General features: G+C 43.4%; 1 protein-coding gene across 9 annotated transcripts in view; it reads right to left on the bottom strand.

Moving 5' to 3' along the window:
• The window catches only part of LPIN1 (lipin 1), a 421,902-nt gene that overhangs the window by 147,365 nt on the left and 259,576 nt on the right, over nucleotides 1-14,961 (bottom strand). For all 9 annotated transcript variants that reach the window (XM_085610674.1, XM_085610673.1, XM_085610676.1 and 6 more), the window contains 2 exons: nucleotides 11,634-11,834; nucleotides 10,117-10,212 (listed from right to left, as the gene is read on the bottom strand). In XM_085610674.1, coding sequence (XP_085466800.1) covers nucleotides 10,117-10,212; nucleotides 11,634-11,834 — 297 coding nt within the window. The remainder of the gene's footprint in view (nucleotides 1-10,116; nucleotides 10,213-11,633; nucleotides 11,835-14,961) is intronic.

Below are 14,961 nucleotides of genomic sequence, written 5' to 3' on the forward strand. Positions count from 1 at the left end.
TACATGCGCATGTGATTTCTGTTTGTATCATAAGACTAGGTGGGAACACATTGTCTAAGGAAAGCTAGTCTCTCTTGGTTAATTTATGCGATTTGGCTATCATGCTCGGTCGGAGCCATATTTCAGCATGTTCTTGCTCAGATTTAGGGAATGTGGAACATGTAGGCACAGAAAGATATAGATCTAAAAAGAACAAATACACAACTTACAAAATTTGGCTCTTAGAACTATAGAAGGTTTCAATAATGAATGAAATCAGGTTTGTATGCTTACCAGCACACCAGCCCAAAAGAGGAGTCAAACATTGCCAATTTTCTAACCTAAGAACGTAGATTCATTTACCTATATACCTAAATGACTGATTGTGTATTATGTGAATGCAAATTCACATATGTGCCTTAACATGTGCAACTATGTTTTATCAATCAACTATGATTTTGTGTTTTTGCCCGCTTGAAGCCCCCTGAAGCCTTGGTTTTCTTCCATACTTGCATGCATGTTAAATGAGTTCCTATTTTGTTTCAATTCAATTCAATCAAGCTTTATTCGGCAATTAAGTCATAAAAGCACATTTACAAACATTACATAAAACAATTAATAAATTACCGAAAAAGTTAAAATTACAATTAAATCTTTGAACAACCGTCAAGCTAGGTATTTTTAAAACAAAGAAGAAAAAAGAGAAAACATAATTAGTGGGGGCAGCCCATATGGACTTATATCACACAAGTATTAGCATGGTATAATTTGATGGTCACATTACTTTAGCTACCTACATATGATAACTACATCAGATAGATTTTGGCTGGATACAATATTATTTTAGGGGGAGAAAATTACAGCCTGCCTCAGAGCTTTTGACCTTATGCCCCAGGCCCACCCTAAGAATTTGGCCACAGCTATACAGATCGGTGGTGCGGGATCTGTGCACAGAATGCGAAAGGCTATAGCATATCTTCTGATGCCCAGAAATCTACAGATTGGTTTTATCCATATTTCCCGGGGTGCTACATACATTGGACAAAAAAATAATACATGTCCTACATTCTCACATTCTTCTACACATCTATAACACCTGTTGTTCTTGGTTCCTTGGCCCCCCCATCTGGAAGTGAATTCTGCAACAGGTAAAGTGCCCACTCGTAACTGGAAATATAATTTACGATCTAGGGTTTTTTCAATGATATCCCAGTACTTCTCTGAGAGCGGATAGGCTTTTAAATCAAGGAAACGGGATGATGGATGGGTGGAAAGGCCTTGGGAGATTTCCGACTTATAGACCCATTCCCAATACATTATTTTCAGCTTTTCTTTGGATGGGAAAACAACATTTGCAGGATCTTTCCAAAGTTCAATCAAGCCTATACTACCCAAAAGAGATTCAATCCCATGTAACCATGGTATTTTATGGAACCTATCAGATTCTATTATGTCCACAAAGCCACTCCTGTAATGGGCAAGTTCGTCTGTACACCAGAGCCGACGCCAATACAGTATTGGACGAAGCTTCGCCAGATGTTCGAGTGGCTTTTTGCCAAGGTCCAACAGTAAAGGTCGCAGTGGCGTGCTAGAAGGGAGGTTTGTGATCTTGCGTAAAAACGCATTTTCTAGTACCTTCAGACTGTTCAGGTTACCGAAGCCCCAGAGCTCAGCCCCATAAAGGCATGAGCTCAGGACCTTAGTCCCATAGATTTCTAAAACTGGAGAAATTGGCTTGGTGTGTGAGGTTTTAAATCTAGACAATAGAGCACCTGATTTTTGTTTATGTTGTAACATGGCACGATCTAACTGGCAGCCCCAACGCATATCTTTCTGTAGTGTTATGCCCAGATATGTAAATGAGGTAACCTCCTCCAAGGGTAACTTGTTCATATAAATTTTTCCTTTGAAGGATTTGTGGGCATTAAATGACATGAACTTCGTTTTCCCCATATTGACTTCCAAACCCCTTGCTGTACAAAATTCTTCAAAGCACCCGAGAGCCTTCTGCAGGCCACTTGGGGTCTTGGAAATAATTAACGTGTCATCCGCAAACATGAGGATAGGAATGCGTACTCCTGCCAGGGCCGGCGAATCGGTGGGGGTCAGTGAGAGGTGACCGGCCACCCCGTTGACAAAGAGCGAGAACAGAGTCGGCGCTAAAACGCACCCCTGCCGCACGCCCCTGCCAACCGGGAAGTCCTCTGTCACCTCCCCCACACCCCCCCACCGCACCCGGGCAACATTTCCCTCATGTAAGCGGATAATCACGGTAAGAAGCTCAGGTGCAATACCCATTTCCCTCAGAACCTGCCAGAGCCTTCTACGTGGAACCAGGTCGAAAGCTGCTTTTAGGTCCACAAACACCGCATATAGGGCGCCGTTCCCCAAGACCACCGTCTTCCAATACAAGTTGACAAAACGGAAAACTTGGTCAATTGTACTTGTCCGGGATCGGAACCCTGCCTGCATTGGGCTTAAGATATCCTGGTCTTCTATCCATATTTGGATTACATGGAGGAACATGCGGCCTATAATCTTTTGAATCGAATCTATTAGGCTAATTGGCCTGTAATTACTTGCGATTGATTTATCCCCTTTTTTGAATACTGGGACAATTTCTGCGCCCTTCCACGAGGGGGGGATATCAGCTCCCTGGGCAATTGCATTAGCAAGTCGCATAATATAACTAGACCAGAGACTTCTGCCATTGATAAACACGTCCGCAGGAATTCCATCCATACCAGGAGCTTTTCCCCCAACCACTTTATCTAGGGCTCTATCTACGTCTTTTAATGAAAATATTGCCTTATCATAATAAACATGGCTAGAAGTCTCACTGAGGGTATTTTCACCGGGTGCAGCATACTGGGGTTTGAAGTAGTCAACCCATGCATTCTGCGCCACGTTGTTCTGTGGCCGCTCTGCTATGCCACCCCTGTCCCATTTGTATGTATCCCAAAATTCCTTGCTATTCTTGTTCCTGCAAGCATCAAGGAGATCCTTCCACATTTCATTATCCCATGTTTCCTTTGCCTCCTTCAATATCTTCCCATAATGTGACCTAGCGAATCTTACAAATAGTGGATCTTTCTGTTTGAGTGGGCTACCAAGTTCAACCCGGGCTTCCCTACAAGCAAGATTATACCATCCCTCTTTTTTATGGTGTTTGGAATTTCTTTTTGAAATCGGTTTAAAAAAATATTTTCTCAAACCCGCAAAAAGCCTGTTATGAACTTCCACCACTATCTGGCGGGAGCTTTGGCCCTCTATTACTCTCCCCGGTACTTCAAGTGCACCAGTTACTTCTTCATTTATTGCTACCAGGGTCTTTGGGTCTTCTGCAATCCGGTCCCATTTTAAATAACGCATATTGTTAGACAGTAAATGTTCAGACTCTTGAGTGCCTTGCTGCAATGATGGATAACCAAGCAGGGACATGCTAAATGATGAAGCTAATGGGTGGTGGTCGCTCTCAATTCGGTTGACTACCTTCATGTCTCTGAAGTGGGGCCAAAGTGTAACATGAATGAGCAAATAATCTATTCTACTTGCCCTACGACCATTATTAAAAGTATTAGTCCCTAATTTATCGGACAAACTTCTACCATTGGCTGCTCTCATATGGTTGCCTAAGCACAATCCATTTAGCTGGATTGCCGCCTCCGTCCACCTTTTTACAGGAGCGATCTCAAGAAGTGGAATTCCCCAACTAGCATCTTCTTCTGCAGTAAGCTGAGGTGTGTCATGATCCAGGGGCTCAAAGGATGTATTAAAATCACCTGCTACAATAGGTAGAATATTCGGGGGCAGGGAGTCTATTACTTCTTCCAGTAACTTTACGACTGGAGACTTTTTGCCCCCCGGCAGACCACGTGGATAAACGTTAAAGATTTCTAACTTAATCCCAGACTTTGAAGCAATCTTTACAGATAAAATATCGTCACTAATTCTGGGTCCTTGGGTAACTCGACATCCCAGGTCTTGCTTTATCCATATGGTTAGCCCGCCGGACGGGTGACCTCTTACGCTTTTTTAAAGCTGGGATATAAAAGTTAAGGAATCCATTACATAACAGGGATCTATTAGCCACGTCTCTTGAAAGAGACATATGTCGAATTTAGATATAAAACCCAACCAATCAGGGTCTACAACTTTTGGGCCTAGACCTGCAATATTCCAGGATATTATGGACATTGAGCCGCTCCTACTGTTTCCTCCCTTGATAGAGCTTGGGCTCCATGGTAAGAGGCTTAAACTATGCCTTTCTAAGTGAGCCAGTTTATCCTTAGTGGGAGTACTTACGTTGGTTATAACACCGAGCTCTACTTCTCTACCTAAATCTATGACACAGCTTAATGGGAATATCACCCCGGTCCCTGTGGTTGGACGGCTTTTCTCCCCTATCTGATACTGCTCAAATGTTGTTTTCTCGGCAGATTCATTACCTACTTCAACATCCTCAGTTGCAATGGTACAAACTACCCCTTTTTCTGCAGAGGTTATAACTGGTTTACTTGTTTTATTTCTCTTACTGTGGAGGTTTGGACGTCAATCACAGTCTTCCAATCCAGAGGACCCAATTGCCTAATACCGCACATTAGGTCCTCTGTTATGCCTGGGCCAAGTATCAATACCTCTCTGACTACAGTCCACTAGGTTTGGCTGTTGATGGTCACAATAAAAGAAGGACAAGGGCAGGGAAAGAATAGGAGTACGAGAATTGGTATTCTGCCAATTGCAGATGTGTTCCACTGCCCTGGTGTCTCTAAAATTAATTATTATACAGTCTCCCTCTATTGTTTTCCTCTTAGAGCCTACCCAGTTAACACGTCGTGCGAAAAGGATTTCTGTTGAGACGTGCTGGGGTAAGGGGCGGTTTAAATTTAACCAGAACACACATTTATTCTTCAGTTCCCTGTAGTCCTCCCTTTTGTCTAAACCCAGAGGCTTGACCCCTGCCAATATTATCACATAGGGTCCAGACTCTGGAGGGAGGTGTATACTTGGGAATTTTCTTGTTGCCGGAATACTGGATGTTTCCCTCCCTGGTTGCTTAGCTACTAGGCTACCGCTTACTGGTACCATTGCGCTCCCCGCACTCTCTACATTACATGTAGTAATCTTGGTAGTATCCCGAGTTGTCTGCCCCGTTAACGGCGGAATAATTTTAACTACGGTGGGAATAGAAGTTGGGGCGACATTAACATTTATAACACTTTTGTCCGAGGACATAACAGGTAACTTGTCGCATGCCTGACAATTACTAACATTTTTCTGGCGAGTCTGTGTTGACGAGTACACCAACTCCATACAGGTCAGTCTATTTTCAATGCCATCCAGTCTGTCGTATATTGGTTGGCATGTTTTGTAGAATATTGACTCTATCTTTCCCCAAAAGTCATCTCCTACGTTTTAGAATTCCTTGGGTGGGACTAATGAAGATGGTGTTGGTGCTCCATCCTTTTCACCAACTAGGGTTACTTCTGGGAGAGCGGGGGACATCTCCGGAGTATCCACGGGAGTAATTCGCCTTGCCTTTGCAGTTTGACCTCCGTTTAACGGTTCTCCGCGTTTCCTTTTGGGTCTCTGATTTTTCATGCTCACCCTGTTATTTGGAGGAGGTATTTTTACCTTTGGGTTCGTGGCAGACCGAGTTCCTATTTTGTTATTTCACATTGTTTACCACACATTTTAGCTGAACCATTCTAGTAAGCGTAGCCTAGTTTTGAGCTTGGCACATCGAAGCGAGGATTTCAGAAAGTAGTAATGTCGGTTCTTGCTGGCAATACATGTTTCTTTTCTGTCAACCATCTTGCATTCTTCCCACAAGAAGAGCCTGGCACTTGCTCATTAGTGTCTATGGGTGGGTTTTGATTTTATCACATGCTTTTGCTTCTATTCACTTGCATTGAGAAAAAAATGTGTAAATGCAGCATCAAAATGAATAGATTTTGGCATTACATGCCCCAATCAATTGAGACCGAAGCTCTGTTCCACTGCAAAGGAAATTGGCTTGCTTATTTTGAATGCACGCTGGCTATTTTTGCATTAAACACATTTGAATTCTACGTGCTATCCCAAATGCCTGTGCTTTCATGTTCAAGTCATAATTGCAAATATGGAAGGAAGTAATCCATGCGAGAGGAGGTTTGCACATTGCGTACATCCTTGTTGATTGTTCAGCATTCACTACAAACCACTTGCATTTCACATGATCAGGCGCACCTCTGGGCTTATTGCCAATATAGGTAAACAACAAAAGTAGTGCATGTTGCTGTAACTGGTAAAACAGGAGCCTACCTGACCAAAGAAGGGTAACCAAGCAAGAGTCAGAGGCTCCAAACATAAATTTTATCGCTAACAGAAGGGAAAACAAAACTGCAAATCACAAAAAACACGGCTACACTAAGGGACGGGGATGTTTCAAATTGTTTCTGATTGCGATGTACCCCAAATGTAAACAAAAAGGAGAAACACACAAAGAAGTAGATACGTTTTGCAAAAGAAAATATAGGAATGCATGGTGGCTTTGTAACAAGGAAGCTTGATCAGTGAGCATCTGAACCATCTTGCAAATGTAAAATTTTGTGCTGTTTGGACACTGCATAGTTAAGATGATATGTACATTTTCCTGCAGTGAGATCCGATGGGTATGACTTTATGGGACCTTTTCAATGCATGTTCAGCTGACCACAAGTTCCTGTTTTCTGTCACATCGTGAAATCCAACTTTACATCAAATGTGAGTCATAGCCCCCACAGATCCAGCTGACATACAGGGGAGCCTTTAGTGAGATAGGTTTTGGAAATGAAGCTTCCACTAGGTGGTGAGAACCATACCGCCACCTCAAGAAACGTTACAATTATTGATAGTAAACCACACTCTCAACCAGGGCTGTGCTTGCCTTTTTCTCAACTCTTTTAAAGTCCAAAGCGTTTGGATGAGGCTTTTCCTTTATTGTGTTTGTGAAATCATTTAGGAGGATAATGTCCCTCTTCAGACATGCCGTGCTCAGCCTGAAGCTGATCACCTCTGCTTTAGTTATGGAAAATCACTCTTTTGCTCTAGGCACTCTCTCTTTTCTTAGGGGGTTATTGAGATAGGGCCGAGCAGCAGCACACCTGTAAATCGGTGGTGCTCCTTTCCCACCAAACTCATAGTTCCCGACTCTACTCAGAGTTGGGGGAGGTGCTGGCTTTCCAAAAACAGAGCCTAAGCCGGCTCTGCCATCAGGAACCTCTGACCAGACGGCATCAGGCCATAGAGACGGGTATCCGTCTCTAGCTCGGGCAGAACAGCCATCACTGGAGTTGCACTTAGTGCCACAGCAGCAGCTTCAGCCTGTATGGCAGCGATGTCCATCCTGGCACAATGAAACAAAGATGCGCCTCTAAAGTGGGCCACAAACCACTGGTCTAATCAACTATCACTGAATATTCGACCTCCAATTTTTCAACCGCTACACCTGCTCTAAGCATCCCCATATTTTGTAATGGTTTGTGACTATGTGCAGAATACACCTGCCATATTTTGATCAGGCATATTAACAGTTCTGATTATGATATCACTCGAGCACAGAGGATACCGAAGGACCCCCTAGTCAGAATCCTTATTAAAGTGCACTTGATGGAACATACAGTTCACACTGAGATGTCTGTGGCTGTGACGAACACCGACCATTCACAGCAGGGTTTGTTTTTCTGTCTGTGTGTAGTTTCCCATAGTGCGGACTTTGTCGCTGTCGATGTCAGTGATTTACATTTTGAAGCAACTGTGATACATTTATCTCCAGATGTAAGGACTTACATCTGGGAATAAGTACATCAAATGGAGTGCTGAACAGTGAGGGTAACCGAGCTGAGAGGCTGTAAATGTTTCCCCTGGCTGGAAAGGCAACACAAGAGCTGGAGTGCATTTCCTCTATTAGGTGTAATAGCTGCTCCTCCGAGTCTCTTTTCTATGAATAAACTGAATAACTGCCACTAATTAGTGTCTATTGGTGTGAAACTATAATATACTGTGGATTTGGCAACCTTTAATGCTGCCCTGAACTTAAGCAGAAGTACGAGTTGGTCTTGTTGTGTTTAGTGCAGGAATTCTTTTATAACAGACGAAACTTTATGTAGTCGAACTTGTGCCTCTAATCACAGAGCACACCATGGCTCATTTGGTCTGTATGTCTGCATCGTCTGTTAAATCACTAGTGTAAGCCTAAAGTGTTCATTTAATAAGTAACCTTTCACCCCTTATTTGAATGTCCACTAAGGTGGCGACCTTGGAAGAATGGTGTAACATATTCCTGTTCAGATGGTAAAGGAGAAACTATACAAAACGCCCAGTGCATCTATCCGGATAGTCGGCTCACTGTTTCAAGCCTACAAGAACACCCCCTACTTTTTACACTATTTTCCATTAAGACACAGTAAATTCTTTTTTGTTTCATCTACCTCAAATTCACAGATAATACCCAACTCTGTGTATTCACTTAATCTCTGTTAACACACGTTACATATGTATTGTAACTCAACAAGAAATGTCCTAGACCAACATACAGTAAAGAATTATGGTGGCACAAAATCAGCTTTAAATAATCTAGCATGCCGAATTAGACAAAGAACGCTCTTGTCTAATCGCCAGGTATGTTGCCAGCATTTCAACCCTATATTATTTGCATGGTCATCATCAGGAAAGACGTAGTTGAGACTGTAAGCATGGAATTTACAAGAGGAAGAAATCTGAATAAATGACACAGCAAATTGGTCCCTGGTTGCAGGGGTGAGTTGTGTTCCACTAAATTGCTAGTTATTGGTTATTTGGACTGATGCACAAGCAGCATTCTCTCGAATGATAGGCCAAAAGGAGTTCAGTTAGCCAAAGATGAGATTTGAGCTGATGACACCCCCACAGCCATTGGTGTCCATGCAGACTGCCATCTATCTGCATGCATTCACACTCCCAGCTTCCCCAATGTCTTAAGCCTTGATGCCACATCTTCTTTTTCACCAATCAGGAACAAACTCCTTGCTTTTCAAGACACATCTTTCATCACAATGTTGGCAAGAGCCCGTACCGTCTCAATACTGTAAGCGTTGTCTCGCCCAGACCATTGCGCAATGTGTGAATCACTGGCTTCCCAATCACCTATTTGGATGCTCTCCAATCTGAAAACTTCCATCACAAACACCATTATTAAACACCTTTCTCCAACACAACGTTTGCACCCTTCAGTCTGTGCACTACCATTCACTTCCACGTCACCTGCGCATAACTCACATTTACTGCAGACGTTCTTAAAGCTTTGTGTGGCAAGTTTCACACATGGGTGCACAGTTTCCCAGCTTCTATAGCATGCTTACTTCTAATTAGTATATTTTTCAGTGGTCACTGATCTCATAGACACGGAAGCCAAGTAACGACAACTCTGTCTTTCTGAGAGCTTTATCTCCTGCTTTCCATTTTCTGCCCTCATCATCACTTTATATAGACCTAAAGCACAATACCCCCTCTGAGTCCTTCTGTGTGAAGACTTACTACTTGCAGACAAGTTCTAGGCAACAGTTCGCACACTGTGCCTCCAAACAGACCACGGAATTAAAGAACAGCGCATCAACCAAAAATGACGCGACATAATATAAATTAAAATAACTATTTATCCTTCCTAAACTACTCCTACGACCCTACGTGTTGGCTACTATATTTATGTGTTTACCTGTAGTACACAATTCACACTATTTCGCATATCCTTCAGCAACTCTTATCCATGGGGTCTTTCTGCCAAGTGTTACAAGAGTTTCTAGAAAAGCATAATTCCAAAAACCCTGGAGTCAATTGCAGAGCACTCTCCATCAACCCTCCTCCTATGCATCAACTTTGGAAATTACCCATTACCTGCCATGACCCACAGCCAGCTGCTTCTGAGTCACTATAATTACTCCATCAGTAGATAAACCCTGGAGGGTACGGAACCGCCTCCACTGCGCCTTGATTGCTCCATACATGTAAAGAGATCGTTCTCCCGCACTGCACCTGAATCTGTCTTGTGCTGAAAAGTCTCTGAACTGACAGTTAAAGTCTCCATTACTTTTGCTGTGACACAATAGCAGCATTATTCTCAGATCCACAGCATTGCCTTACTTGGTCATTCTCCGTTTCCTGGACAAAAAAAGCTTCTCCGTTGTCTCCCAGTTTCATGTGCAGATCCACACATTCGCCATTAATCTCGATATCCACCTAAAACGCATACAATTTGAAGAGTAAAACGCACGTCATTATGTCGGTGTACACAATCCTTTCGTATTAAAGACATATGGTAAATAATTGGGACCGCGTGTGTAGTTTTTTGGCGGTGGCATGCTTCATCATAAGGCCCTCCTTACAGTGGTGGAAATGACCACCAATCTGGGCTTCTACACTGAAGAAGCAGAGAAGCTCTTGGGCTTGGGAAAGAAGGAGTCTACTTCTGTGGATGTGGGGGCCCCGATAATCCGTGTGGGAGTAATGTGTGCATAGAAATATTAGACATTCAATAGCAAGGTCACTGGTATCATTTAGACACTATGGACTGATTCACTAAGGTAAATGTAAACATTTGGTCTAAACTTAGGCTGAACGTCCAAGCTTAGGACTTTGGGAAATCACAAAATGCATTTACGAGTTCTATCCTTATGTCCACACTTACGGCGGAGATTCGCCCCAAGTGCGGACATAAAGATAGTATAATATGTGAAGGCACTGCGTCACTACACAGGGTCAATTTCCCTGCGTTTTTGGGAAGATCAGTCAATACGTTTACTGGGATTAACCCCTTGCATGCCCGCCCCTTTCCCCGCCCAGTGCCGCGCTTTTTATTAGCGGGCGGAGTTCATGACGAGCTGGACTCGTCATGGGCACAGCGCCACCGCAGCCCATGACGAGTCCAGCTCGTCATGGGCACTGAAGGGGTTAAGCAGAGGTTTTGCCCTGCAAAGGCTAGTCGTTGCTTCTTGGTTAAGTCAAAGGATGGTATGGATTTTGAAGTCAATGGACTCATTTCATCAGGGGTATCCATGATTGTGCTTGGTTAGGACAGTGTTCTTAGTATGGACCACTTAAATTCTTCACATTTTGCCTAGTTCCAACCATTTTCCCTGCGAATATTTCTGCCTGGACACATTTGAGCAGGGAAAACCCCAAGGCATGCAGAATTTTCCCGCAACGCAAGTCCCAGTTTTTGGGCAGCACTCAAAATGAGGATCAGCACTGTTGCCTCACACCCCAATAGATAACATGTCTGGGTCACCAGTATATCGACCAAGTTGACACCCACACGAGTGGAAAACCAACTTGGTAAAGGTGACTACGTAGTTTTCATTTGATGAATGTTCCTGTAAACTCTTGGAGTAGAAAAATAAGCTCATTGCACCTGGGTGAGACGTAGATTAAATCAGAGGTAAGAATCTTTCTAAGAGACAGGGGACGGTCTTGAACCCAAGCAGTGTTGATTTGCTGCATCCTGAAGGGATATTGGTGAAAAGCCTTCATATTCTGCACTACCTCAAACAAATAAAAGATGGCAAACCTCTTCCACCCAAATAAAATTTAGTGGAGTACAAGAGTAACACAATGTAGTACACATTACAGTAAATATAACAGTTTGGCTTTTGGTTACTTACCACTTTCTCCCTAGAACGTAGAACTCCCATTTTCCCAAAACGCACATGGAATGGGGAGCACTGCAGATTGCCATTTGGCTGGCGTACGACAATGACATCAATGCATCCAGACAAGGTGGCGGGATTCAGTCCTCTGTAAAGTTCTTTTACCGTAACAAATACTTGTCCCGCTAACTGGCCCACGTAATTCATGGTCTGCGTCTGGAAACAAAAGTAAAACAAAGCGATGAATGCTTAGGTCTGATTAAAAGAGCAAAACATATATGTTGGACTTGGCATTCTCTGCAGGGCCACCCCCTAACCTTGTGCCTTCACCATCCAGTTTTCTGAACCTGTTTTTTGTTGGCTTTAAGACTAAACACGCTTTACGATCGCTAACCCGTGCGGGAGTGCTTGTGCTCTCTTCTTTAAACATGGTAAAATGGCTTAAACACAATTGGCACATTTAATTTACTTGTAAGTCCCTAGTAAAGTGATACTTCGTGTACCCAGGGCCTATAAACTAAATGCTACTAGGGGGCCTGCAGCACTTGTTGTACCACCTACATATGTAGCCTTTTTAGACATGTCTCAGGCCTGCCATTGGAACCTGTGTGTGCAAATTTAAACTGCAATTCCGACCTGGCAAAAAAAACTTTTGTCACGCCTAAACCTTCCTTTTTAAAACATACAGGTCACACCCCTAGAGTAGGCCCTAAACTGCTATTAGTGCAGGGTACTGAGTATTTAAAAAGTTGGACATGTAAGTTTTACATGTCCTGAGAGTGAAACACTCCTAAATTCGTTTTTCACTACTGTGAGGCCTACCTCTCCCATATGATAACATCAAGTTACCTTATCACGTTTAATAAGTGATAACTCTTGATTGGAAGCAGGTTGAAAAGTAATGTTTGGTGGCTGAGGAATTGAAATGTAAAACTCTCTTTAATAGTAAAGTCGGACTTGAAGTCTAAATTCTGAATATGCCCCTTTTAGAAAGTTAGAAAACAACACTGGGTGGTGGCTCAAACTACTCAGCTGAACTGAGCCAAAAATACAAGAAAACAGAACAAACAGTTCAAGCTGAGAATAACTCAACACAATCTTTTTGTAGCTCCTAAAAAGAAATGAAACTGAGAAGGAGGGATTTATAAATTTCCTTATTATTTGACGGAAATAATTCGAATTTTTTTTTTTTTTTTTTTTTTTTTATGATGCAAGAACAATTTTTGCGCAGAAACATTTCTTTTGTTGCGCTAAGGTCATATATACAAAATGTTACAATACCTTTTAGAAAGTTGGCATTTTCTTGTCCTAACGATATAGTTCCTGCAGCCTGCTCCTGGGCCCTATGACTAAGTGTAGCCCTCTTACACAGTATCACAAAGGCAGGTCTGAGTGTAGGCTGGATGGGCCATCTCTTACTTTATGGGGGGAACGTTTTCACCTACCACACTTGCACTTCAAAGGCGCTGGCTCAGCTCACACACAAAGGAGTTAACACTAGCCTATTGCGCCCCCAGAATGACTTGAATCAGGGCAGGGGGGGTGCAAATTCCAGACACCTCTGTAGGGGGAAACTCTCGAAGATCCTCCCACTTGAAGTGGCCACCAGGCCTAAAAGGAATGTCTCAGACCCACTCTACAGTACACTCCTGGACTTATGGATACTACAGAAGAAGAACACCCCAACTGCTAGAGGCCTGCCCCCGTTGCTGTGAAGGAAGACTAGATTTGCACCCTTCATCCCATACTGAAGTGACTCCAAGGGTCAGCTGACTGACCTCCTGTTCTGAGCTACAGGGACACAACAGGCTCCAGAGGACTCCCTGCAATTGCTCAGCAGACCTGCTGCACTTAACCTGCAACTGGAATTGCCTGAACCCTGCTGGCCTCTGCTGGAGTGAGCTCCTGATCCCCAAGAGCTGTTCCTCAGGTCCTGGCCCTTGATGAGGCATCAGTTGAACTCCTCCTCAAAGAAAAAGATAAATTCTGTAGTTTTGGGCTCTTCGCAACCATGAACGGGCCTCTCCACACCAAGATCTGCCGTCTGTACCAACCGCTAACGGGAACCTCCAGTGTGCCTGACTCTTCGCACTACAACGACGACAAGCAACGCAAGATCTGCACTTTGGGCTATAGTATAAGCAGCCCACAATAACAGCGAATCTCCAGCAGGGACTGTCTGCGATGCTCGAGAGGATCTTCACGCTGCAAGGCCAACCATCTGCAACGCCCAGCCTGCTCAGCATGCTACAGCAGCACCCATCCGTGGCCCTTTCCCTGTTCCTTGTGGCCTCCTGCACCGTGAACGGAACTCTTCGCACTGGACTTTAGAAGGTAACTTTTCCAGCTTGACTAGCCTGGGCCATGTATCCGGCTCGCACTCCATCACTGTTGGCCTTAACTTCTGACTTTCACCCAGTCTAGCACAACCAAATAACCGAGCTTTTAGGCGTTATACTTACCTTAATCTTCGAATTTGAATATCTCCAGTTCTACTGATTGGTGACAAATATTGCATTCAATTTTACTCTAATTTTCTAAATTGGTGTGGGATGCAGTCATTTCTTACTACAAATCTGAGCCTTGGTCTTAACTGAAATGTCTCTAGTCACCACAGTGACCATTTGTAGCTTAAGGAGTCATTCTGCACACAAGCTCTGTGCTACAGTACCCTCAGTCCCGAGGAACATCAGAATGTAAGGTTACAAGAAAAACTCCACTTAATTAACTACTGATGCTGGTTGGACACAAGCTGGTTACTAGGGTTTGCCAAACAGATCAGCCACTGATATTCAAGCTACAACAAACACACCATGAATAAAGGAAAACACTGACCTGGCCTTCTACACAGAAGAATGCAATACACAACCAAGCATTCTTCTTCCACCAGAGACTATGTTTTTACCCCGAAAAGTTCTACATCATCTAGGACATGACGCTGCATTAGAGAACACTTCGGTGTCTCCTACACACTGCATGTCGGATTATTTTTTGGGATTACCTTAGGTGGCCTCAAGCTGCCTTGGAGGCTTCCTGGTTCTAACTTACATAAATCAGTATCATTGCCAAACTCATTGTTGACAAACTGCTTACCATGCATTCAAAATACCAACATGCAGATCTTCAATCAGATTGATGGCTGAAGATGCAACATCACAGTCAAGCTGTTTACACAGAAGAGGTGGTAACTCTCTGTCTCTGGCTGCCTTAAATCTCCAGCTCCTATCAGTCTCACAGTATGCCCCAGACTAAGAATCAAGTACATGATGCAAGCTTCTTTCTGTATCGCTTATGGTGGACAAAGGAAAATAAAGACAAGTGATATCATATCGTACGACTGAGA

The sequence above is a fragment of the Triturus cristatus genome, chromosome 6 (genome assembly GCF_964204655.1).
Source record: "Triturus cristatus chromosome 6, aTriCri1.1, whole genome shotgun sequence".
NCBI classification, from domain to species: Eukaryota; Metazoa; Chordata; class Amphibia; order Caudata; family Salamandridae; genus Triturus; species Triturus cristatus.